Genomic DNA, 27,615 nt, shown 5'->3' with positions numbered 1-27,615 from the left:
TGAAAGTGTCCGTGGATTCGAGGGGGTGCCACCAACCACGTACCTTCTTTGAGCCGTGTTCTGTCGATCTCTCGCTCCCAGTTTTGCCACTGGATGCGGTCTGGGAGGTGCAGGCTCTCTCCCCGTATAGAAGGCTGTGGTTTATTGCGTCTCTTACGGCTCTGTCGTACTTCGACGTTCAGCGCAGCAAACGCAGTGCAGAATGTGGTCCTTCGATTGGCCGGCGAGCAGCAACTCGATATTTCCGACCAATTAGTCTCGGTGTCCACTGCACTACAACGCATTTGCTACGCTCGACGTCAAGGTATAACGGCGCCTTTAGTCTCCCCTCACGCTGCCCGTCGACGTAGCGAGGACAGGGCACCGCTTTGGTTCACGCTCACGCTGGCTCATACTTTTCGCCGGAACTTTTACCGTGGCAACCGCCGGGATTGCAACGCTCTGGCTTTTGCGGCGTCGTGTTGTCGGGACAACTTCGGGTGCGCGGGTGGAATGGGACGCCGTTCGCGCGGTCAAAGACTTGTTCCGGGCACCCTCGGCGTACGGAGTCAAGACGGGAAGGGGCGAAAGCGCGCCTTCCGTTGGGTCGGGAATTGTGCGGCCTCGCGGCGCTTTTGAGACTTGTTCTTCACGTGCAGGGACGCCAAGCGGGAGCGAGGGAACTTCTGGTACGGGCGCGGCGAGTTCTCCAATGCGGCGCACTGCTACAGGAGGTGAGTGCTCGTTCGGACCGTCCCCCTTTCCGGTAGATGGGGCGGTCCGCTCTCGTTTACCGGCACCGTCGAGGTCGCCCTTTCCTAGGGAGTATCCCTCGCCACGTACCATCCTTTCATTCGAGGAGACTAAAAAATGTGGAAGCTATTTTCGATTTTGTTTGCATCGATTGTTCATTTTGGGAGCGCGTGTCGTTGCATTGGCGGACCACTGAGGATGGTCGTCGCGCTCGCGACACGACCTCTTAGATGAGAAAACACACTGGCACCATCTGTGGAAACACTTTCCCTAGATTTTGATTCTCTCTTTCTCGGCTCTTTTTGACAGTGTGTTCTCGCAGTTAGTACAACCTTTTGACCTTGCAAATACCGCATAACCTTGGCTCTGATGAAATGCAGTTCTCGGGTCGGCTCACAGATGGTGCCAGCATGCCAGTGCGTTCTGTCGTTGCTAGAGATAAGAAAAACTTGGTGCGAAGCAAACACGAGTGTGTGAAGGGGCCTTGGCCAATGGAAGCGCGGAAGTGACGGTATGCGACGAGGCAGCGAGAGCTTTGCCGGGCTGGACCGCTTTTGTAAAATGGCCTCATACCCTCGGCATTAGTTCTCCCCTCGGGCTCGGTCGTTTTCAGGGTGGTCAACTTGAACCCGGGACGGGGAATGCACTGTACGGGGCGGTGTGGCCCGGGCAGGTCGACTTTTGAATCCTTCTCTTAATTTCATTCTGAGTTTTTTGGGTGAATTGCGAACCTTATTACAAACAATGACATCTAAAGTTTCAGCCTCGGAGGCCAATTCTATGGCATACTACACTTACGAAGCTCCAGGAAAAGGTGACCATTAGAAAACGTATTAAATAAAAATCTTAATTATTATCGGCAAGATTTTCCTTTTGCGCGTTATGGAATACCCATAGTGCGAGTTAAGCATTGACACGTCAAAATCATATTTTTCTTTTATTATCCGAAACGATTGTAAACAATGTCGGGACATTACCCTCTAAAATCGAAACTTGGGAATTCAGTATTTGTGAAGTTAAAAAACAATTTCCAAATGCCGAATTCGAAGTTTCCGCTCAATCCACGCCAGTGCAGTGACTTAAAAAAATCGCAACATCTCCACGTGGTGAATGATGTTGATTGGGGCGAAGCTCTGGTGGTGCTGATGGTACTGATTTTATTGTTCATAGGTAGTGCTGATGGTGCTGATTTTTTTTTATTGCTCATAGGTAGTGCTGAGTTCCGGGTTGCGTTTCAACTTCATTATTACTGCCTCAGCTCTAGCTGGTGATGTGGTAGTAACCCCAACTCTTGAGTTACTACCACATCTCAGAGCCCCCTACTCGTCCCGCAGTCGTGGCCGAGTGGTTAAGGCGATGGACTAGAAATCCATTGGGGTCTCCCCGCACAGGTTCGAGTCCTGTCGACTGTGCAAACATTTTTTCTTTTTTTAAGAAGACAGATGGGATGGCAATCGATGTGAGCATGGACGCTGGACTGACGGACAAGGCTAGACCCTAAGGAGCTTCGCCCCTAATATTGAGCCGTCCTGCGAGTCGAGTTTCTCTCAAACCGCCGCCACTCAAAGTGTCGTGTTCGCCCGCGCCCCGCGAACAACCGGTTTTCTGCGTGAGTGCCGTGCTGCCTATCGCACGAGCAGACGACACTGCTCTGGCGGCATCACAACCGAAACTACGATTCACAGACACCAAACCCAGTTGTTTTGTCTGTTTGACAATTTCTTTTTCGAAGTGTGTGAGGTTGTCGGGCACCTAAAAAAGACCACTTCGTTCGATTCCCCGACTCACCGATCATCCTCTGCTATGTGCATTGAGCGCCACCATGTTTTCTGAGGGAGGTGAGAAATCCAGGAGGCGACATCACACCGGACTCCGATTTTCAGTATTTCAAAAAGAAGGGCCATAGTATGTTCGTGATTGCGTTAAGAAACATGATTTACGATTGCCTTTATTAAATGTTATAGAAATGTCGCCTACAAAGCTTCTAAATTTTATGATATTTGACGTTGCAAATCAAAAGAAGCAAGGAGGTGAGGATCAGAAGAGAAAGCGCCTAAGGAAAGGGATACTAAAGAGGAGCAGCGAAGTAACAATATGATCCAATGTGGATGGTTAAAAGGACGCTGCTGAAGATAACGTAATATTATGTCACGAGGCAGGACCAATCTTAACCCTGTTTTGGTTTTTGACTGATAAGATTACTCATACCATATCCTCCACATTTTTTCCCTTTGGAAATATGGGGTTCCGTTTGGAAATATGGGAAGGCAGACTAAGCTAGGATAAATGGCTCTTCCAACGAGGGTGAGATGTTCTGACCATGTTAAACGAGCTCCAAGCAGCCCTAATGGAAAAATGTACAAGTTTGGTCCTTACTGACTCGGAGGGCTGCCGGCAGGATGAAAATATTATTCTGCAAAATAATTCTTGCATGTTTTTAAATGAAAGCTTTGAGACCACTCTTGAAAGTTAACAAACACGAATATAACATTTATAAAAAAAAGATTTATAAAAAACTGGAATTCCGAGGTCATATTTATGCTTATGCCGTGCACCGGACATGCGAGGCCGACTAGTGTCTGCTTCTAATTTCTGCGTTTTGTTTCAGGGCCTTGGATTTCCTGGACGACATGGGGCTGGTGAGAGCTTTTGCACTCCTTGGATCGGCATTTCTTTGGTGAATTTGTGACGTAGGAATGCGGACTTAAATTACAAATCTTTTCGACATAGGCAGCCCCAGAGTGGATGTTGTGAAAGGCATTTGCATTGTGAAACACTCTTGGACTAAGGCTGTGTTCTGGAACTGACTGGCCTTCTTTGACATGGTGAATGGAACAGTGCACAGAAAGGCGAGGACAAAGAAAAGGAGCATGCACGACACACAAGCGCCTACTCACAACTGAACTTATACACTGAAGGAAGAAGAGGAGAACGTATCGAGAGTCGCGCAGTTCCAGTGCATGCCACGCATGACAGAACAGCATGTAACTAAGATGTCTTTGCCCCTTAGCCGAATCTAAAAACGAGGTTTCTGTTTGAAGCAGTGTCACTGATGGCTGGCTACTACAGCAGTCCCCCAAGCTATTCATGCAATGCACTCCCAAAATTTCGAGAGTCGTCTTGTCTCAATTATGTCCAATTATTGTATTAAAGGGAAAATGGGGCACTTCTACATTTGAGAAAAAACGCTTGAATTGCGTTCATTTGGCCTTTAGAATAACAGATATCAAAATTATATTTCAATGCGACGCGCCGGAGAGCCACAAGAGCAATTTCAAAATAGGGCTGAAGCCACGCCTCCCTAGCCTTGGGCAGCCAAAAGAGACGTCGATGATGTCACGGACAGCGACTGTCTTTCGCGTTTTTCTCGCGTTTAACAATACTTACGCAGCAAATGGTTTGGGTATTCGGGTTCACGGGGTAAAAATACACTAGAATTCACTTCTAACTCATTTTTTCTAAGAAGCTCCGTAGCTTCCCTTTAAGGGTTGGAGAACATGAGCTGGTACTGCAATGTACATGAAGATGACTGCCCATTGTACATTTCAGCGAACGACCGTGCTCGAGAAGGGGGTCATTCAGGCACCAGCCAGTTTGGCCCAAATGGCTTCTAGCATACATTAGTGGGATTTTGTACACAACGCCAGTTGAACTCGACACATAAAGAGTGGCTGTGGAGTTTCTGGCACTTGGCTTATTTAAGGTTTTCCACTGTGGAGCGAATCTTAGAACAGATTTCTATTATTCTTTTGGAAGCTGAAAACAGAACGGTCATATTGTACCCTTTGGTTACGCTCCTTTTATTTTTGCTATGTTTTGTGCACATGGGGAACAACTACCATTCGTTTCTGGTGATCTCTTGGTTTCTTTCGCTGAATTCCTTTAATCTTACATACCAAAACCCCCACCACCTTGTTTAAAATGGTAGTTCTTCTTCATATGCGCAAGACATTGCATAATTTAAGAAAAGCAGCCAAAAGGTACAATATGCCTGTGGTGTATTAGCTCCCAAAAGAATGGCGCCAATCTGCTCCAAGGTTCGCTCGATAGCGGAAAACCTTAAAAAACTAAGTTTTTTTTTTTCTGAAATTTTTGATGTTTTATATGTTTTATAAATCCGTCTACCTTCTAGTTTCATGTACAAAACGAATTGTCCGAGAATTCGCCCTAGAAGTTATAAAAATGTGTGTTTGAACGCCATTCCCCGGCTCAGAATATCGCACGTTTTAGCCCTTTTCGAGCTCGGCAGTTCAGCATCGTCCGCCATTTTTGTTGCTCCCACAAGGAAGAGCGAGCCTCCATCTTTCCGCTGACACCTTCCATAGTTTCGTGCTCGCAATAGAGAAAAAGAAATAGTTTTCCTGCATACTTTCGACACTCCAAGTGGCATGTAACGCGAATGCGTGACCCCCATAGGCCGCCACCAGGACGTGACGTGCAGTAAAGCTCGCGCAGCATTTCGTATTGTGCTGCATCACTATCTACTCAAACGAAGACCAAGCTTGCTGTCTTCCTTTTGAGAGTTTCCACGATCGATGGTGAGAAGAAGCGCAACTTTAGTTGTCGCAACAGTGTGTGGCTGTACAAGGGGAAATGCAAATCAAAGCAAAAGTGCGCAGCAAGCATGGCGGCCGTGGCCCCTTCGGGCGAGCAGAATGGTGACACGCCCAACAACGCACCTTCGAGCAACGCAACTGCCGGTCAGTCAAGCGCTGGTGCTTTCATTGTTGACGCCTCAACTTTGTGAGCACGTCGGAAAAGAGGCTGACTGCGTTCCGAGATGAGATGGCGAGAGTGGAAGCGGTACAATCGCCATTATCTGCGAAGTTGGATCTCCGACAGAACTTTTGGGCGGTGCTTTGTGTGGGATGCGCTAACTCGCTGTCGTGGAGGTCGTAGACAAGTGCAAGTACCTTGCTTGTGCTGGAAGTGTTGGGAGTTGTTCTTTCGAAGCAGCTGGTCAGATTGAGCTATGTGTGTGACCAGAGGAGGATCGGGAAGATGACCGACAAGCCGACTGCTGAGGCTAGGTCCCACCGTTGCAACGAGGCAAATCGTGCTGCATCCAGGACTCCAGCCGCAAGGACCGCGACCTATGCAGCGGGGGAATCCTAGTTTGGTGGTCCAAACTCTGATATTTGGAACTATATTACCACCAAGTTTCGTGTGGTTTGAGTGAGACTATAGGTATGTCAGATATTACTAAACTTTTATTTGCGGTTTTTTTAATTAGTGTTTGTGACTTTTTTCAGAGTTCCTGCAAACACGACTTTAACCTTTAAAGGTTTCTGTACCACAACAAGATTTTACAGAAGTGTTCCTGGTGATGTATAGTGTGCAAATCTTCCTAGTTATGCAATTGGCACTACTGAATTTTTTATAAGAATTATAAAACTAAAAGTGAATCATAAAAAGCGAAGACTCAATAGTTCATAATTTTTATTTTCTCTCGAGGTATAGATTTTCTTTTTTTTGCAGGTGTATTTGCACATTTTACTGTTCACAAGGAAGCAACCAGGCTATTTTAGGATGCTGTCTTATAGTAAATTTGAGAAAAAAAAATGGTGCGTAAAAAAGGCATGTTATATGCCTTCATATATATTTCACCGAGGCAGATATCAGAAAACTGACTACATATATGACAAGAAAAGCTCAATATGTACTAACTGCAAATTTTTGCCTCCTAGCCTCAAAAATTAAAAAAAAAAAAAAAAAAAAAAATATTCTCGAGGAGCATACCTCCCTAAATAAGCCAAGTGCCAGAAACTCCACAGCCACTCTTATGTGTCGAGTTCAATTGGCGTTGCGTAAAAAATCCCACTAATGTGTGCTAGAAGCCATGTGGGCCAAACTGGCCGGTGCCTAAATGACCACCTTCTCGAGCACGGTCGTTCACTGAAATGTACGGTGGGTGGTCATCTTCCTATACATTTCAATACCTGCTCGCATTCTCCAATCCTTAGAGGCACAACAATAATTGGACATTATCGAGACAAGACGACTCTCGAAATTTTGGGAGTGCATTGCATGAATAGCTTGGGGGACTGCTGTATCAGCCACCCATCAGTGACACTGCTTCAAACAGAAACCTCGTTTTCAGATTGGACTATGGGGCAAAGACATCTTAGTTAGATGGTGCTCTGTCATGCGTGGCACGCACAGGAACTGCGTGACTTTCGGCACGGTCTCTTCTTCTTCCTTTTGTGTATAAGTTGAGTTGAGAGTCGGCGCTTGTTTGTCGTGCATGTTCCTTTTCTCTGTCCTCGTCTTTGTGTGGGCTGTTTCGTTCAGCATTTCATCACACAAACTTGCCTAGCTTACCACACTTCTGCCCTTCTTTCCCACGCAAACCTGCTTTGTCACAAAAATACCCGGTCCTCTGCTTCGAGTTCGGAAGTGGAGAATCCGTCGTATGGGACAAGCCTTTTCTTGTTCGTTTAGCGAGTGGAGGCACGGTCCGGTTGGGCAAAATTTTTTTTAATTACCGAGGAAAGGAATTTGAGGAGCGTCAAAAAGGCACGAGTAAAGGAAAACCCAGGAAAAACAACGGGCAAACACCAGTGCTGACTTGTACCTAAACTTTATTGGTGCTGGCATAAAGTATAAGTACAGCACGGGTCACACCTAAACAAGTCTGTGAAAGAAAGACTCCAAATATAGAGGTTCCTAACTTGACTTGTTGGGTTGTGACACACACAGTATTTATACTCAATGCCAGCACCAATGAAGTTTAGTTCTGAGGTGGTGTTTGTTCGTCTTCTCTTACTCTCTCTCTGTGAGGTACTAAGAAACCAGCTTGCCCGGGGGTAATCTGGAAGAATGCTTGGGGACGTTTTCAACGACTGGGCAAAAAAAATACCGTCGTCCACTGACCCCCCCAGAACCTGTCGGAGTCGCCGCCCGAGCTGCAGCTGCTGCTGGACACTCGACTCAAGGTCTACAACAACCTGGCGGCCGCACAGATAAAGGTAACCCGCCCCACCCGGCCATATTTTCAGCTCCGGATAACGATCCTCTCGATTGCAGCACCTCTAACATTCTTTTAGCGAGCTCTACTTGTTGGAAAGGTGCTGCCGAGACGACCGCGCTTCTGCCTGGGTCGGTGCTTGTGTCTTGTACGCTGGAGTGTGCTCGCCTGGTGCCGTCTCTTCTCTGGGCAGGCCAACAACAACACCTTGGTTCTTCTGTTTGCGTTTCGGGAAGAAAGAAATATGGGGGGGGGGGGGGTGCATTTTTGGAGTTGGCCGCCGTGCCAACCGATTCCATTCATATTTTTCTAACGGAACACTCGAGGTCAGTCACTTCAACTAGACATACGCCACATATTATTTTGAGGGTTCCGTGGTTTTGTATAAATCCGAAAATCTCCGATAAACACCCGCCGGTAAACTTTTGGTCAATTCGGATTTATCCGATAAACTCCGAATATTTATGCGCCAATGCTCTTCCCCCCCCCCTCCCCTGCAAAAAAAAAAAAAAGAGAAAAAAGGAAAGACGTTTTTTTTTCACAATTTGATCAGCACAGAGTCAATGGTCCTGGGAAAATGCCACCATAATTATCTTTCAAATCTCAGACAGCTTGTCTCGTCAAGGTTGATACAGGGCAACGGGTCATTGTACATTCCGGTCACGACAAAAGCCACTGTTTGTTTCTAGTTTTGGGCCTTCCGATTTGTGTTTTAAGAGGAAGGAGAGGTTGTGTTTTTGTAACAGTGAAAGCTATGGACCATAGAGATTGCATAAAATTGGAAGAGGGGCAGTTGAAACTTTTTTTTACACCCTTAACCGCTCCACCTTGCACGGCCACAGGCTAGACTGATGGAATAGGGTGGGATGACTATGAGCTTCCTAGCGACTACCTCCAGGAGTTTAGCGACTACCTCCGGGAGAAGAGTTTTGCCATGCGCCAAGCTGTGTCTTTGCCGCCTCCTCGCTGGGGCTCCCCTTGCGAGCCGCTTTGCGTCTGCCCGCAGATGGAAGCCTACGAAGCTGCCCTCAAGTCTGTGGACTTCGTCCTGAGGATCCAGCCGGGCAACGTGAAGGCGCTCTACCGGAAGGGCAAGGTATGCGGGGACTGTGCCTGGACGGAAGGGTCATGCGGGGACGACGTCGGTCCCGCGACGGGAAGATTCTGGTCCGCTGTCGGCAGAAATGCGGGCTTGGCACAGGCGGGGTTGTTGAGGATGCTGCTCCTACAATGTACCTGGGGTACAGTTTTGGTCACTTGTGCTAGGATGCATGTGAGGTGCTTATTTCCAAATTTTTCTATATATGGATACCGTTACTTTGGAAGTGCTTCTCTTTCTCGGACAAAGGCGAGCATTTAATTATGCGCTTATTTTTAAACTTATCTATACTGTACTCACATTCACCTCTAAAACCATACTAAAATAAGTCCGGCTTCTCACGGAGCATTACTCCCCCTTTGTGTGAAGAATTAAGATACATATTAAGTGAATCTTAAGTCGCCGACCGATATTTCAGATGCTGATAATTCGGACTTGTTCGATATTCAAAGGAGGAACCGTGACCTACCCGACAGAAATAGCGTATATTCAATATGCTACAGTACTTGTGTACTGCCAAGTCCTACCACTAGGTGACGCTACACTACACTTTTTTTTTCTCTAGCTGCACATCGTTATCGTCATTATTGTTACCATTTTGCTTTGTTCACCATTCTGCAGTCGTGGACTTGCGCCTCTCATCTTGGCTCAGTGTATCGCGTTTATGGACTACGCTGGCTCGGACGTCATGGCCCCATCTGTCCTTCCGCCGTCGCGAAGTATTACTAAGAAGCGCGGAAAGTGCTCGGCCATAATGCTAGAAAAAAGAGGCGGTGATTCTCGAGCTAATAGAAAGTGACCGAACGCAAGCGGAGGCATAACCTGAAGTGACGCACAATTGAAGGCTTTTTTAAGCTCGCTTAGACGTAATAAAGGCAAGTTTTTTAATCTGCTAATTTTTTGGACTGCTCCATTATTCGTGCGTTTTTTCTGTCCCTGCAAAGTCCTATGAATTGGTCGGCGACTTAAGCTATTTCGTGAAAATGTATATGTTTAAACCTTCAAAAGCATAGTTTCTTCTCTTGATGACCAAACCTTGTGTAAGAACTTTGCACAGTGTGAACACTGCGCAAAATTTTCTCATTGATGCCTCGAGTATTGTATAGATCGAGTTACTTCAAAAAATATTTATTTCACTTTTTTTTTAAATATAAAGAATGAATCAGAAGTTAAATACACTGAGAGTCGCTCAACTTATGTTTTAGCATCATTTTATTTAAGGGTAAGGAGACACACTAGGATATTTCTCCCGGTTCACTCGTTGGAGGCACATGGCGAGCCCCACCCTTCGTCTGCTTCCCAAACTGTCCACGCGAAACAACGACGCCTTGGCCGCACGCACACGTTACGAGGCGCCTTAATTTATTTCTGGCTTCCCGGTAATTTTGGATTCAATATTGGACTTCGTACGCTAACTAACCTTCATCAAAACGTACGCAGCTTCAGGAGGCTCAGGCCGCACGCTCGCATTAAAGTTTCCCTCTAGGGTCTCCGGTGCCGTCAAGGGCCGGACGACGGACACGCCGGAGACCGGGTTTTGGATGACGATGTTTTAGCGAGAGACGGTTCGATGGTAGCGTCCGACGGTGAGTCCAGTGATGTGATTGCTGCACCAATTGTGCCAAACTGCGCCAAGGGGCTAACCCTGCTACATCCTGCTACATTTTTCCAAAATATGGGTAATCTGCGCCAAGCCTGCGACAAAGGACCAGTTTTGGTCGTCTTTCAAAACCGAAACTAAACTGAGTACCGTAATTGAGCATGCGTGAGCTAGGTGGTGCAAGCGGCCGCCCGACACTAAATACTCTGCATCAATCGTCTATCCGGTCTCGCATGGTTTTTCCCGCCGTCTGTTCTTTCGCGCCCTCGTGGGTCTCGTCACGCGTCTTTTTTAAAATTTTTTGAACGACTGATGCGGGTGTGTGCGGACGCATCGATGGTTACGTGCTGGGTACCAGCCATGCCGCCACGCTGTGAAACGAAACCACGTTTTTGCGCAGCGGGAGGTACTTTGTGAGCTGAAGCACTCGCTCCTGAAAACAATGGCCTTGGAAAAACTATATTTGGTCCCTGCCTGCCAGTCCGCACGTCGCTGCAGATTTGGAGCTCCGTAAACTGAAATATAAGGACCGCCACATCTCCATCAGCATTCCTGTTCTTGTTTAAAACACACGCCACTACAAAAATCTCTTTTTAATTCAAAAATTGCTGTTTCGAAGTGTTGATTACCTAGATTTTTCTTGGTGGGCATTCTTTCGAGAGGAACTTCGGAACGTGAAAAATCTGTCTCGAAAGAAAGTTGAAGATAAGCGAGCTAAAGGCAAAGAAGGCAATGTCTGCACGCTGAACCCGTACAGCGCGCTTGTTTGTCTCGGGTTCAGTCGCTGCTTAAAGCACTTCAAGAACGTTCTGACCCTTACTCGCGATGTCCTGCATCGATGCGCTCAGGCTCTTTTTTCTGTGGGTTTAGCTTGTACCGCGCCTGCCGGCCTTGCAAGCACGCGCCGCTGGACTGTTTTTTGTCGCATGCTGGGCAGTTACATTTTGCATAGATTTTTGGAAACCAGGTGGCGACAGAGTGGAGAGGCATGGGTTTGGTTTCGATGGAACAGCCGTCTCCGCTCGCGCAACGAAGCATGTGCAGCTGCAAGCCTGTCGAAGTTGCCCTCACGTGCATATGAACATGATTGCATAACAAAGGCACCAACCGGGACGCTTGCAATTAATTCACTGTTTTACGTGTACTTTTGACGAAAATCTGGCACGTCGGGAATCAGTAAAACGGTGGCAAGCGGTGTTTTGGAATTGCTCGGTAATGCCTACAGCACTGTACACTTGTGGGATGTCTCAATGTCTCTTTGGAGACATTGGAAGTGGACATTCATTACTAGCCTAAGCCAAAGCGAAGCTTGCAGCAGCCTTGCAGAAAGTTTAGTAAAGAAAAAAGTGCCCGTCAGTCGTAATGCACCTTTTTCTTTTGTACAATTTCGCATTGCACTGCAGTAGTTATGTGTTTAATCAGTCGGAGACTGCTTTCATTTATTATATTATATAACTAGTCAACCTAATGCTGTGATATTTACTACTGTGCTTTTCATTTTCAAATAAATTTTAATATGTGAAGTTTGGTTCTTATCTATCGTTAGTGGGTACATATGTATGTATCATTTAAAGGAATAGGGAAACGAAATTCCAGCGCTCATTTTCTAGCTTGAATGTGTTGCATGTTGCACCCTAACCTCAAAAACACCAGTCTTCCGTTGAAAGGCACAAGAAAACTGATTTTAAAGTTAAATAAACAATCTTTCAATCTGCACCTGGTGGATGCATGCAGAGTCTATTTGGGAGGTAACCTAGCAACATTTGGAATTTTCTTTCTGTTTTTTTTTTTTTTGTGCTGGATATCCCATGTTGCATCGCGCTCTCCGTTCGCTTCTCTTCGAGCGCTTACTCAAGTGCACCGTTTGGAACGAAAAATATAGCCAGTCGTTCAAAATACAAACGTGCGATTATCATTTACAGTTATTATCCGTAATGCTTGACTCATTTCCGAATGAAATTTGAATATTTCAATTTTTGTTTCCGTACCCCATTGCAAATTGTGCCATGTCATTGACATTTTAGTTACATCCTGAAAGTCTCCCAGGTGGTCGAACTGGACCATAATTTGTTTATTTCGGCAAGCAAAGTGCCCTTTGTTTGTCCAGCACTTAAAACAAATATTTTTTATTTTTCTAAGAATATCTGCTCCGAAAGCCACTTCTGCTGCTCTGAAACACAGTTTCGGCTGCTCAAAAAGTCACTTCTGCTGCTCCAAAACACTGTTTTGGCTGCTCTGAAGGCCACTTTTGCTGCTCCAAAACACTGTTTTGGCTGCTCTGAAAGGTGCTCCAAAACGGCTTAGGCCAATCACATCACTGCGAGTCCCATTCCGTCTCTGCCGTGCAGGTTCCCCTCAAACGGCATGCAAGTCGGTCTGTTCCTTGCACACCTCGTGCGTTAGTTTCCTCCCAGCCTGTACCAACGACGGCACATGCTTGACTGCCTCGTCGTTGCACTTTTTCTATGTTTCCCTTAGATCGGCGTGCTTCCCCTTGCATTCCAATGCACCAAAGACTCATTTTTGGTACGCTCGCTCGTTGTAGATAGCCTCGGCGACACGAGGAGTTTGCGTCACCGGCCGGTTCCTTTTGCAAGTGGAGGTGATCGTCCGCATGGACGAAAACGAGGTCCAACAGACCCCGTTGTTCGCCCGGAGGTTTATGTCTCGGCAGCGGTGGCTTTTCTCGACGTCGGAGCAATTGGAAGACGAAGCTTTCGGCCGACGTTCAAAAGCCTCTGGTCCGGGTCTCGGAGCGACGGTGTTGCGGACCGTCTCTGCGCCACGGTTGGAGCACGGCCTCACCAGGGTTGGGAACGTACCAGAGCACGGCGTTTTTGCAAAGCCACAGTGGCACTGCCCGTACGTTGTACAAAGACCGGGGTGGAACGGCTGCGCCATTTGTGCCATTTTGTGCTAGAAGCATTTGTCTGCGCCATCTTGTGCCATGTTGCACAAACTGCGCCACAACCAATACCTCGCGCCATTATCTGCTAAATTGCAAAACGTGCCCCTTAAAAATTGTATCTTTTGTCTTGGGTACGGTTTTTAACGACTCGATTGGCAACAATGAGCGCGTTTAGCTTGGTGGGCCTTGTAGTCCTTTGATCTGTTTATTCTTCCTGTGTATCCCGAGTCAGAAGCGCGCGAAAAAACTCGGATTCTAAGCGCTACACCACCTGCAACTGGATTGTTATTCTTCAACCATAAGCGGTTAAGCGAGTTAGCCGAGGTAAGGTCGAGTCGTTGAGCGTCAGATTGCCTGAGGCTCTGTGGCCCGGGATCCGAACATCAGACAATCGAAAACAAATGAGCAAAATAGTCCTTTTAGTACTTCATCGTTGTTGGAACTGCATTCTCTCAAGATAAATTGTGATTTCATAGAACTGTAACGCGTCCGATCCGAAACCTTGCCGGCCAGAAGCCCTCACGCGAAGCGGTAGATCTGCTCGGCGTACTTTAACCTTGCTCCTGCTCATCGCTTCAAATACGATAACTCCGTTAATCGTAGTCTGCTGCTTCAATATTGAGTTGCACAATAGGATAAACTCGAAATTTGTTTCCCTGTTCCTCCGCGCAACTGCACGTCTGTCGTTTACGCACGTCACGTGGTTCGCACATATAATTACTAGGGTGCCTTCATGTGCGCTTCGCATAGAGTGATGCCAACTGCCTGTTTCCCTCTCCACCGCCGCCATTTTGTTCCTCATTGTTTCCCCGTGCGTTTCCCGTGTGCCGGAAAGTGGCCTCTGTGTCCATCGGTACCCCCATCCGAGGGGGGAAATACTAATCCTCCCTCCGTGGGTTCCACAACGCTGCTCCGAACTTGTGAGATAAGGTGCTTGTTTCCGGGAGGGTTATAAGCCCCACGGATTATCGCCGAGACCAAAATGGCTGCTGTTTTATCGGCGAGTGGTATTACAAAGGGTGGCACCACCCTAGGCTCCCTAATAATTACTATGTCGAGCACGTGTGGGTTGTGCGATAAGCAGTGCTGGTTGGCATTTTGAGCAGCTGAAAGCCACTCAGAAAATATCAAGGAGACTATCTTCAGAAACATATGGTACTTGCTCTTTGGTTCTCATTGAGGCTCACAAAGTTTCTCAAGTTTTCGCATCTATTACACTGTTACCCCATATACCTAGATCCTTAACCACTCATGTTCATCTGTGCTGCTAAGCACAATTGAAATTGTGCCCGTGCTCATCTAAGGCACAAGCTGAAATGCAATGAAAAGTGATCTGAGCTGCTCCTAGCCTGCTCAGAGAATGTGGTGTTAGCTGCTCCCAACCTGCTCCAACACAGCTGTTTCAGCTGCTCCCATGGCTGTTCCCAAGTGCATTTCATGAGTTCCAACCCTGAAAGGACGAACACTCCTTGAGCAAAGCGCTTTGTACGCACGCTCGGAACTTCTTTGCAGAAAGAATGCTACGGTCGTTTGGGGAAGCAACGCTCCCCTCGTCTGCAGGTGATGTTTCATGCCGCGATTTTAGGGCGTTCCTCGCGGCTCCGATTGGAGGACGCGCAGCGGACGCCGCCGGACGCTCGGCTGCACCGACTCAAGGCGTGGTCCGCCTTTCCCAAACAGGTCCTGGCGTGCCGAGGCAACGTCTCGGAGGCCGTGGCTGTCCTCGAGAGGGCCCTCAAGCTGGAGCCCGAGAGCAAGGTGGGTTTCTTCCCGAGCGAGCCGAGGGGTCGCCAAGACGTCTCCGGCCGGTCTCTCGCCGAGAGGTGCCTGCTCGGCAGTTTCGCGCGCAAGCCCGCCAGTCGTACCGCAATGTCTTGTCGACAAGGACGCCTCCGTTTTTCCCAAAAGTGGTCCGATGCAGGTCGTCCTTAACGACGAGGCAGAAATTCGAGCGTTCGCCCGGTTTGTCCCCGACGGTGTCGTCCGTCTGTGGCGGGGTATTCGTATTAACGGGGGTCCGTATCAACCAGACGCGAATAATGCTTTTCTTTTTTCTCCTCCCGAGGTATCGCGTCGAGGGGAGGTCCTACAAACGTGGACCTCTTACATTTTGATGGAACGACGCGACGAAGTGCGTCAAACGGGGAAGTGAGGAATAAAGTCTATATGGCCGTTAACTTTAACCGCTTCGTCCGGTTTTTGACGAAGCTAAGGGACAAAAATATGTCGGCCAGTCTACGTCTAGTCTGGTCGACGCGCGAGAGTGTTAAGCCGATCTGTAGCATCCAGATCATTCGTCGATTCTCTAAGCTACCGTTCAAGCTTGGCGCAGAAAAAGGGCTCCCAGATTGTCGGCGGTATTACTAGCCGGCAGCACGAACCAAACGCGGCCTACACCCTCCTAGCACTTATTTAGCTACATTGATGAGATTTCTTTCTAAAGTTCGGTGTTATTATTATTGCGCTACTCTTTTTTTGGACAGATTCTGTGTTTTTCGGCATCCATTTTCGGTGTCAAGCACTAAAGCTTGGCGCTTATCGGGGTTTGCGTCGAAGCAGTTAGGACGTTGCCGTCAGATTCCCCGACCTCCGGGAAACATACGACCCAAGTACTCGGGAAACGTCGGATACCGACAAGGGAAAGGCACGACACAAGGTTGCCTCTTTCCCGAAGAAAAACAAACTCCTCTCAAACAGTTTGGCGCTGACTGCGTTCCAGGTCGTAACAAAATGAGGCCATAGATGGAGATTTCTTCCCACAAAGCTCGGGTTTCTTTTATCCGAGGACCGCCGCCATTTGGGATCTTCTAGTTCTCCCCGACCTCGATAATGCCACCTTGGCAGTTGCTTTTCAAGGGTTTGTTGGGTTGTGCAGAAAATGCGGAGCTCCATTTGCGAGGGAGCGGTTGGGTTTGCACGAAGCTTGGGCCGACGGGGGACGATGTGTGTGCAGGTAATCCAGCAGGAGCTGGGGCGGCTGTCTGCCAAGAAGCAGCGGGAGGACCGTGCAGAGAAGGCCATGTACAGGCGCATGTTCGGAGCCCAGGGGACTCCCCGGCCCCAAACCCCTCGTCCCACACAGGTAGGCGCGACCAATCAATGAACCTATCTATCATTTATTTATCTAGCTACCTATGTATTTACCTTCCTATTCATCTATCTACCTAATAGTTATTAATCTTCATAAAGAAGTTATTCTGGGATTAGTATATATCAGTGAGATCAAACCTTATCCAGAACAGGTCCTTTATATCAGAATCAATTATGTTGCTGGTATATCACAGAATCCACCTTATCGCGCTCGTTGATAAGATAGATTTTATTCAGGAATTTCATTGTGTCGTAAACTGGTATCTTTTTCGTAAGGAAACTTTGTTTCATAGATATCAGAATTGTATCTAGGTTGGAACACGGCGGTCACGGTTGGTCTTGAACCCATCTTTTCCAAAGAACTTTCTTCCAGCGCAATTTCTGACCTCCTTTTTTTATTCAAATAATGGATCAGGTTTTTAATTAGATTTTGGGACATTTGATCCTGGGAGCATGTGCTGATCCTTGGTTTAAAGCTAAAGATGTGACCTTTGTTCTTGGATATGCAGTTGAATTTTATTAATTCAAACTGGAGGGGGGCCGAAAATTTGTTTGAATAAAGCAAAGTTTGAATTATCTGGAGTTTCCTCCTAAGAGACGCAGAGGATGGGACCTGCATGTCAGTTTGAATTAATGTGAGTGAACTGTATGCACCTTGCAAGTGGGCGCATTTCGGTCTTCTGCGCATGGGAAAGTAGGGATGAAGGTGGGAGAGGAGGTTATACTAAGCTCCGCCTCCTGGGGGGGGGGGGGGTCGCGGTCGCGGATGTAAACATCTTGGCGTCGGCAATGGCGGACGTGCTGTAGCAGCTGTGGCTGTAGCCGTGAGTTCTTCAAGAGTTGCTGGTTAAAAAAAAAAAAAAAAAAGATAGAAGAGCGTTTTGCTTCTGTCCTGTGTGATCAGGCGCTGTCCAAGGGGCAGTGTTACCAGTGGAAATGAAAACGTGCTGCGTCTTTGGATGTGGTGGGCGCATTCAGGACGGTATGCCTCATTTGAAATTTCTAGGAGGATTGACAGATTGAGAGCTCTTTCTTGATTCGGTGGGTGGTGGCGCATGTCCGTTCTTAGTTGGTGGAGTGATTTGTCTGGTTAATTCCGATAACGAACGAGACTCTAGCCTATTAAATAAGTGTGCGGTTCTCTGCACCTTGCACCCTTCTCAGAGGGACAAGTGGCTCCTAGCCGCACGAGCCAGAGCAATAACAGGTCTGTGACGCCCTTAGATGTCCGGGGCCGCACACGCGCTACACTGAAGGAAGCCGCAGGTTTTTATCCCTGTCTATTAAAACAGTAAGCTTAGAAAAAAATGGCTTGAGCAAATACAGAGGGCTAATTGAAGTCCATCGGATTACCCCCGAGCAAGTGTTCATCTCTTTAAATAACAGGGCATAGAAAAATAAGTTTTTATAAAATTTCGCCAAAAATAAAAACAATAATTACTTCTTGGTGTCAACGAGTCTACGACATAACCTCCGCGGCACGCTCGACGCCGCTCGGGTAGCTCGATCGATCTTGTTTGGATTCTCTTCCACGGATTAGTACAGCTTTTCAGACTTTTACCACTTAGGTTTATGCCACACATACATACCCAAATACGCTGATTGACAATATCCTTTTAGTCGTGCGAGAAAAATGTGACAACAAGCAGCGATCGAGCACTTTTGGGCTATGATATGCTCACAGTAGCGATCGCACAATTGCATTTGTTTATTTCCAGTCACTACATCGGCTGTCATCTGTCTTTAGCTGATTATCTTTGAACAACTCACCCAACGCAAGGTACCATTCTTCACTCGCTTGCTCGCTCCTTGATACGTGTCTGCTAGTTAGACAAAAACACTTTGTACCGCTCAAGTTATTTCGTCTGCCCTCTCTGAAAGGGGAAGTCGAGCTCGTTCGTAAAGGTAAGACAGCTGTTGAATAGCAGACGACGTTGCAAAGGAGCAGATGATGCTCAGATAGTGGGTCGCGGCAACCCACTATATTTCCAATCGAGCCAATCAGAGCTTGGGGTTCCGACGTCCCCGCAACCCCTGCGCAAGAAGCAGACGAACTTGCCCTCCGCATAAGAACTGATCAGGCTATACGCATGCAAGTTGATGAAGAAGACAAAAACATCTCTTGATCTAATCAAGCTACTATATCCTCAGGGACCTACTGTAAAATATGAAGCAAGCTTCCACTCAAAATTGGAAAGCGATCTTGAAAAAATAGGGGATGGGGTGCGTGCGAGGTCATCAGTTTTACATATATATGCACTGTGCATATTTTTACGGATGTTTAACATTTTGGGTGTGGGTGCTTAGTGTGGGATGGGTGGACGTGCACGGTATTTTACGGTATTCTAAAAGAACATTTTACAAAAATTCTTTAATTTTTAAATCTGAGAAAGAAGCAAAGGAATTTAAGAAATGGATTCTAGAAAATGTTCAACCTAACATGAGAAGAGATTGTGTTAATATTGAAACATATTCATGATTTCCTCTTTTTATAATCGGAGAGAGAATAATTGGAGATATATTCATGATTATGCCCGTGATTAGAATCAACATGGTTTAATTTATTTCAAATAAATAAAATGCCCACCTTGGATTGTATGCTATAAAAAATATAAGTTCATTTCGAAATAATGATTTATTAATAGTATTTTGTAGGGTGCAGAAACGGCCCCCCTTAGAGGGAATGGTAAAGATATAGGATGGATCTCGTTCCAGAAATATATATTGATTCTTTCTAGATTCTAGACCTCTTAATTTTATTGAAATATAAGTGTCAAAGATAAAGATGGATCTAGTACCAAAGAACATATTGAATACTGTTACGCTGAGTTCTGACTGTTATAACTTCATTAAGAACTTTGATAAGATCTTAGAATATAATAATTGATTCATGTTAGCTAATAATAATTCAACCTGAGGTAAGTGCAATTTTTTTAAAGGATCTGAAATCTAGGCCCCTTAATTTTATTGAAATATAAGTATTAAAAGATAAAAAAAAAAGATGAATCTAGTTTCCAAAAACACTATATCTTATACTGTTCAACTAAAGTTCTAACAGTTCTAATTTTATAAAGAACTTCAATATAAATTTTGTATATTAAATGGTTTTAGTTTCGCATCCTCGTCAATACTTTCGTAAGCGTTCAAATGATGTTTATTGTGATATGCAAGGACGTGAATTTGTGTAAATTAATTTAAATCATTGCACGATTACTGCTGTATTCTAGTAAAGCATTTTTTAAAAGAGCAAAACCTAAAATGATTTTACTCGCTAAAGATGTTTGCAAAGGTTTAACATAAACTACCAAATGCGGCATCCAAACTAGTTGAAAATGCCTTAAATCAAAACAAATCAAGGCTAAAGAAGTTACAATTTTAAAGAACAGGTTATCCAATAGTAAAACAGAATGTACAAAAAACATATCACAAACTTTTACTCGGAGGAGGGGGATTAATAGAAAACAAAAGATTTAGTGCAAGATGGAACGTGATTCTTAACTGCCTATTGGTCCTGTAGCAACCGAATTCATTGTAAAAGTTTTTCCTTATAAATGGACTACTGCAATTTGTGAGAAACCGGAATGCATATTCTAACTGCCGAAAGACATGATTTTGAAATTGTTAGAAATTCAAATGATACTATGAAAACTGAAAACAATGTAGAACTTTTGTGTTCCAATACATACGGGAAGGCCTAAGATTTTCCAAAAAGTGTACCATATTTTCCGGACTACAAGTCTCACCCTCGTATAAGTCGTACACCCGTATATTGAGCCGTTTTCATTAGGGGTGTCGCGAACTGGTCGGGTTCGAGTTTGACCAGGTTCGACTTTTTCTAACTTCTTGTGAAAAGTTTGGTAAAAGTTCGACTCAGGTTCGACTGCTACAGTGAAGCCCGTTTAGAATGAACCCACGTACAACGAATTATTGTCGATATCGAACTCGCGGAAAATTTTTTATAAAAATGCATGTAAAAAGTACTTTTTATAACCAACAACATATTGGCTATATCGAACTTTTTCCCCTCTGGAAGGCTTCCAAAAACGCTCAAACAATCCTCTTCTAGCCTGTCCCTTTCCCTCCCCCCCCCCCCCCCAAAAAAAAAAGAAGTAGGAAAGAAAGGAAATTCCAAGAGCTCAAGTTGCGTACAAAACTGAGCGAAGAGAAGCTATTCAGAAGAGATAGCCTAAAAAAACAAACTCTGCACTAACAAAAAAAAAAAAAAAAAAATCTTTTCAGCACGTTGTTACAAGGCGGAAGCAAAGAGAGGAGAAAGAAAGAGAAGGCTCTTGCCTTACAACGAACGCATCATGGAAGTTTCTTGTAAATGGTTTTTGCTATATCGAACTGATCGTAGCGTTTCCTGCTGTTTGTTATAAATGGGTTTGACTGTATGTGCATGTGCGACAGGCTGACCAGTTGGCTTTGAATTGGATGCTGATGGCTAAGAGACGAATTAAAGGGTAACTGCAAAGAAAAAAAAGTATTTTTTTAAACAGCCTGATTGGGACAAGCATGTCAAAAAACAATTTTTCCGCGAGAAAAAACATTTTTTACAGCAATATTTATTGCTTGAGACTGATTTTAGTTTGCGGCTATTTCGCCCGTTTTAAATCTCGCGCCACGAAGTTGGGATTCCGTAACGTTGAATCCCAATCGGCAGCTATACTTCTCATTGGCTAAGAGTTTGATTGACAGCTTAGTTCTTTGTTGTTAAACCTTTGTTATATGTTGCAATTTCCTTTTGAGCGGCATATTTTTACGTTTAAAGAATAACCCATGTGATGAGAGTTATTATTCTTTACAAAAGGTTTACAAGACGGGCACTTCCGTTTGGATTCATACCATAACAAGCAAAAACTCCGCCATTCTTTCATGGCCGCCGAAGTCTCTGCTCCCGCCTGACTCGTCTACCTCGACTAGTCGTTTCGCCGAAGTGATCAGTGTTTCGTGCTGACCCAGGTGCTTGAGTGAGACTTCTTGAAGTGAAGTAGTGTGTGTTTAACAGCTGTCGCAGGTGTTAGTGATAGGAAGCCACGCGGGGTTTTGGCTTTCATAGCGAGGTTCTTTCGTTTTCCTCTTTGCTTGCTTAGCGTGTTTTTTTTTTTTTTTTTTTTTGCTTGTGCGCGTGCAAATGCCTCAAATGCGGAGATGTCAGATGAGGGATCCCGACAGCGAGCCTTCCAGCAGCCATGTCACCCCGAAAGGAATGCTATTTGGCTGGAGGCAATCGAGCGTTCGCGTAGCGACAAACGCATCCAGTTACGTTCTTGTCATATCGCTCCAGAGGCCGTCGAGATTCGCACCGGGTGCCCGGGGGCATCGAACGTCCGCAACCAGACACAGCTGTTACGTAAAAAACCTGGCACAGCCAGGTGATTACGTAATAGCTGTCCGCAGAAGCCCTCGGACGTCCGAATTCTGCGTTAGCCGACAGGTTTTTTTTTTCTCGGCTTTCGAACCATTTACGGAAATTGTTTGAATGGATATGTACTGTTATCGTAAATCTTGGCTTGTGATCGCGGCTTTGTAGATTATCGTATTCGCTTTGCTGGAGAGACGCAAACGACGGGCATAACAAAATCGGTTGCATATTCCGCATACCTTGCGAAAGCACTTCCCCAGTCACCTTGCGAAAATCGCGAAACACGGAGTCCGCATCGTCCCGACTTCCCAGTCTTTTACCTGCTTTAGAGCAGTTTGTACCTGCTAGTAGGTATGTCTACTGAAACTTGAAACTAGGTGCAGTGCCAGAGAGGCAAGGAGACAAAGTTCGGAAAGCTTGCTCGCCCTCCCCAATTTCTGAATTTTCAAGTGATTGTACCGTAACAAATGCACAACGCCTCTTCCCAAAATAACAAAAACAAAAAGCACTATGTTCACTACGTAAAAAATGGTCTCGGTTCATGCATCATTGGGCAGGTAGGAAATCTTGCCCAAATTTATTCACACCGCGCGATGAGCGCAACACGTCGCTATGCAAACGCAGTCCAACACGAAGCATAAAAACGGCAAATTTAGGACAACAATCCGAAGTTCATTGTTCAATTAAAACAACGTAATTTTGTTGAAAATGCCTGCAGCTTTTTACTCACGGTATGCGTTGGGAATCTTCCATATTTTGAAACGGAATGAAGGGAGATTTACTTTTAAAAACGCTCGCTGCGTCCTCCTGGACCAGTTCCACTGGATGAGCTGACGACGATGGGACTGAACCCGCTTAACCTCAACCCCACAACAGCCAATTTGCGCTCCATGTTGGGTGTCTACTTCCAAGCACTGCACCACACACACCACGAATGTTTCAGTTCTTTGTCGCATCGCCGTGTTGCACCAAACAAAACGAGATCGCCGAAGTCAACGCAGGGCTGTCGTGAACGTTGGCTTGTGGTTGCACACTCGTGGACCCTGTGATTCCCTTCGCTTTCAAAGCACACACGACGATTACGAATGATACTTTGCGTCTTCCGGGAACATCACAGGGACACTTCTCCGGTCACGTCTTCGCTATGTGCTCGCAAACCAAAACAATACCGGCGCCATGTTTAGCTTGCGTTGTTGCCAGATCTTACCGGAAGTCGAGGCGCTGCGTCGTTCAACTCAGCAGCCAAGTCAACAAAAAAGCAAATCCAAGAGTGAGAGGCGGGGCGTAGTTCTCCTCTGCGGCGGTCGAAAGAGTGGGAGTTTCAAATGTGGAGATGTTCTGACTCCGACTAAATTACGTCCTGTGACGTAAATATTGCTAAAAAAAATTTTTTTTTTTTTGCGGAACATTTGTTTTGTGACATGGTTGTCCCAATTAGGTTGTTTAAAAAAACACTTTTTTTTTCTGTGCAGTTACTCTTTAAGGGCAGCACTGGTTGGTTATTTCAATTAATGCAGTGCAAAAAATTAGGTTATTAACTCCTTCAGTGATTAGAATTAGTTCCTTTTATTTGCAACTGTTCATAAAATTAAAACAACCCTTTGCATAAAAAAAAATTCTCCAAATCTAGACACGCTTGTATCAAGGCCTGGCCACATTGTCCACAAAGTCGAACCGGTCGAATCTAGTTAAAAGTTCGAAGGTTCGTTGAACAAGTCGAACCCTGAAAATTCGACCTAAAAAATCCGGTTCGAGAAAAGTTCACGACACCCCTAGTTTTCATGGAAAAGTTGGTATATAAGTCGCACCTGATTGCACGGTTCACGCCATGAGTTTTTTAGTTTACGCGCATCAGAACTGCGAAATCGTAGTTTCGAACAATTGGCAAGATCGCATATACCGTTTGACGCACAACTTTGACGTTTCGACTTGTGAGAAATGCCCATAGCATGGCGCTGTCGGGCGGGGGCAATCGAGTGTTTTGCAGCAAGAGGACGTAAAATGTACAAAATGAGAACGTAGTCGGCTTTGTTCGAGCGAACACAGCCAAGCTAGATGTAGTGATTCTCGTCGCCAAAATGTTGTAATAAAAGCGGTCACCCGTAAAAATAAAGAAGAGCAGTGCCTGCGTGGGCCTGCGGAAAAACGAGGGGTCTCGCATGCCGAAGTGGTGACCGGCGGGCTGGACGCTGGAGCCCCGGAAGGAAGGAGGCACGTCTGATACAGTCGGTCGCTGAAGTGTACTTTGGTTTATTAAAGGTAAAACAAACATGGGAGTAGGGCGCCACGGGGACGCGACCCTGACAACACGGCGCAATGGTGGACAGTGGCGCCATCTAAATTGTGTGTATAGAACTTGCGAAAAATTGAAATACTACACTAGACGCTCGCAAACCAAGCTTTGACCCACTAGGCCTAGCCTAGGCCAAGTCCCGGAGGCGACGCGAGCATCGATGGGGAGCAGAAGGATAAACCTTGGCATACCTTTTTCGGTACCGCTAAAAGATTGGCTAGTCACAATCCTTCCTTTTAGATGTAGCAACACGGCTGGAGCATGGCAAATCAAAACTGCTTGTCAAACGGAAACTAAGAAAGACACGAGAAAATTTTCTGCTATGCGTGTATAGACGTTTTCTGTTTCCTGTCATTGTCACTCACGTGGGTTGTGTATCTGGTAAGCGGGACGAAAAAATAATAAAACATTTCAACCTGGAATATGCGAGAAAATAGAGGTAAGGCAAAACAGGAATAGGTATGTGACAGTTGTGCATTTTTCGTAAGCACCTTCCAGCGGCATGGAGAGATCAGAACGATGTCCAGAAGGGACGACATTCATGATGGCCGCGCACTCGTGGAAAAGGTGTATAGAGTGTTTGCACGTGACGTCAATCCGCCATTTTGTTGTTACAGTGTAGACCGCATATAACGTATGTCGCAGGAGTCGCGAAAATCCTCACTATAAGCGGTACCGCGCTAGAACCAAAACATCAATTTTTCAGGCCAAAATACATGCCATAAGACAACTTACCTTCGTAAAAGAATTTATTTTATGTTACATGAAAAATAAAGCTTAGTTTGAGGAAAGTCTTTATTTTACTAGACTAGTACACTTCTCTCTCAAGTGTGTCACACATTTTGAAAGAAATGAGCGACCTTTGCCTGGCGCAGCCTTTTAACGGCGTCGCGGGTTGCGGACGGACGTTGCGAGCATTCAGGATTGCTAACCCTAATCACTTTTCTCCGGCGATGAAAACGCGTGAAAATTCGCATCCTTTATACGGTACGCGCCAGTAATACCTTCAACTTGAGCACAGGCATGAAAGGCTCCAAATAAGAAATCCGGGCAATGTTCGAAAACACAAATGCTTAGAAAGCACCACTGTAGTTGAAGTAAACAAACAAGACGACACTAGCGTTTCTGCCGTCTTGAGAGTGCCGCCACAACATCGCCGCACGAGTAGGTGGATCTTCCCTTCTAGTACGTGCTGGGTTATCATAGCGACACACAACGAAAATTCACGGTCAAGGATAGCGCTTTTACGTGGAACGATGAGCTTCCACCATGCCGTCTACGTCGACGATCACAACCGACGCCATGTGGATAGAAGCAGCCGGCCCGCGACCGGCGTGCAATGCGCGCGAACACCACTTCTCGACCTGAGACTGGTCTGTCGTTGCGGTTGTTTCCAAATTCCAACGCAGCGGAGGGACGCACGCATGTGAACAACACGTGCGTGCGTCCCTCCGTCGCTATGACAACTGAAAGCCTATCTCTTCGCTTCTCCCCGCTTCTTCGAGCAACCTCCTTGCCCCGTGAGTGTCGCTTGCGGCTCGTGCCGTTATCTAGTGTCGCACAGGGAAGTGTGCTCGCTGCGCCGGTCAATCGGCGCGGTCGGCCCTACTGTTCCAGAAACCGCACTATAACCGGTATTTCCCTTCGCGTGCCTGCATTTTAAGCGGTATGTAATGGACCTTTTTCCAGTAAGGAGTGCCCCATGATGGTTTCGCCGCCTACTACAAATGGAGGGCAACCGGACTCGCCTTCTCCCATAGGAACAGATTAGTGTCGCAAGAAAACAGTGCCCCCCCAAAAATGGCGAAAGGGTGGTCAAGGTCAAGTGGAAAGGGTGTGCACGTGCGCAGAGGCTTACTGGAAAAAGGTCCATTACATGGAGTTTTATGGGAGGCGAACCGGTGGTTTAAAAAAGCCGCGTTATACCCGGTCCTGCACTATAAGCGGTTACGTTGTAAGTGGTCTATACTGTAGCTTGTTTTTCCAAACAAATTTACAAATCTAAAGGATTGCATCGCAACCGGTTGAAAAGATGTCAGCGTGGTAAGACATAAGCTTCTGTGCTCTGCGCACTTGAGCGGCCACGTAAATCCTTGGAATGCTCGAGTTTGGCACAGGCCAGACAGCTCACAACAACAAAATGGTGGATGAAATTACGTCAGTGAAAATACCCTATAGTAGCCCACTTACCTTTCAGTGTTACTGAGCTGAAACAAAAGAATTCAGAACCATGGCTGTATTAGGCAACGTCGATAGCATGCTGTAAAAAGCTTTATTCTGACTGTCTTGCCTACCCATATTGAGTTGCTTTCGGGAAATCGTAAAATTTCTCGGTTTCAGAGTCAGTTATGAAAAGTGTAAAAGAGTGCGGCGACAGCAGTGCCTCTTGGAAGGGGCAACACCACCTGTGGTTACGTAGTTAGGTGCTCTCATGGGAAAGCGTGACACTGCGGTTTTTACGACGGCCATTTGTTGCCGTTCGGGGCCCATTTTTATGCGGAATGGGACGCCAAACGCGCCGGTCTGAGACGCATCCTTGCAGCAGTGGTACACTCCCTCCAGCGCAAAGAGTGATGGGGGCCTCTGCTCGCAGGGCCGGACCTGGACTTGGCTGGCCGGCGGTCTGGTGGCCGTGGCCGCGCTGGGCGTGGCGGCCTACCGCCACGTGGCCATTGTGTGACCTCCGTTCCCGGCAGCGTCGTCGACACCTGGTCCTGCCAAAGAGTCCGCGGATTCCGATGCCCCGTCGGCTTCGTCGCTCCGACAGTCGCGACTGCCCCGGGCGTGCCCCGATTTGTTCCGTTTTTAGGAGTCTGCGTCGCCCTGGGTTGGCTTTCTTCAAATTTCTTCGTATCGGTTTCTGTTTGGATCTTCGTTTAGAGCGGGGCACTTCCCGAAGCTCTCGGCGGCCCCAAGTTGTTGTAGGGACGATTTTTTGTTGTTTTCCTCGAGGGAGTCGCGTTTTGGGCTGGGTCAAGTCGCTGCAATTCGTCGCGTTTTGCGAGCGACGCGGGCATTGCAATTGGCGTCGACATCGTGAAACTCCGCGGGCGGCTCGCAAAGTTGGGCCAGTTTTCTGAATGCTCGGGGTCGCTGCGGACGCCATCACCTCAGTGCCTAACGTGGGGACCACCTTTCGCATTGCGTCATGCCGTCGCGTTGCATCTCCATACGTACGTCAGTTGCAGGCGTGTTTGCCGTCGGGTACGGGCCAACGTCGGCCCCGTCTCTCGTGGGTTTCGGGGCTGGCCGAGGCTCGCCGTTTCGTGGCGTGGTTGTGCGGGTTTCGGACGACGAATCAATATAAAAGTTCACCCCGTCTCTAGGCTATGCATTCCATGGCAGCGGCCATTGCTTCTGCACGTGGCGGCTGCCAGTCTGCTTTGGAAGCTCAGGGTTACCTTTTCCGTTTTGTCTGACGCTCGTTTGTTGGAAAGGCTCGATGGATGTTAGGAGTTGGTAGGTGGGTACCCTGCATACCTGTCTGTGCAGAACTCTGTGTGGAGTATTTGCATAACTATAGGAGTGCTTTTCTTCAATAATAAAAGTGTGCCGCCCCCA

At 46.6% G+C, this 27,615-nt stretch overlaps 1 protein-coding gene across 1 annotated transcript in view; it reads left to right on the top strand.

Annotated features, from left to right (window-relative positions):
- LOC8042834 (peptidyl-prolyl cis-trans isomerase FKBP8) overlaps positions 1–27,615 on the top strand; it is a 38,864-nt gene extending 11,249 nt beyond the window's left edge. The window contains exons 6-12 of the mRNA XM_029995149.4: positions 639–713; positions 3,341–3,371; positions 7,614–7,700; positions 8,706–8,795; positions 14,987–15,064; positions 16,260–16,388; positions 26,648–27,615. Coding sequence (XP_029851009.2) covers positions 639–713; positions 3,341–3,371; positions 7,614–7,700; positions 8,706–8,795; positions 14,987–15,064; positions 16,260–16,388; positions 26,648–26,734 — 577 coding nt within the window. The 3' untranslated portion in view covers positions 26,735–27,615. The remainder of the gene's footprint in view (positions 1–638; positions 714–3,340; positions 3,372–7,613; positions 7,701–8,705; positions 8,796–14,986; positions 15,065–16,259; positions 16,389–26,647) is intronic.

Source organism: Ixodes scapularis, unplaced genomic scaffold, assembly GCF_016920785.2.
Source record: "Ixodes scapularis isolate PalLabHiFi unplaced genomic scaffold, ASM1692078v2 ptg002900l_1__unscaffolded, whole genome shotgun sequence".
NCBI lineage: Eukaryota > Metazoa > Arthropoda > Arachnida > Ixodida > Ixodidae > Ixodes > Ixodes scapularis.
The sequence above is the reverse complement of the archived record's forward strand: the minus strand, read 5'-3'. Positions and strand labels throughout refer to the sequence as shown.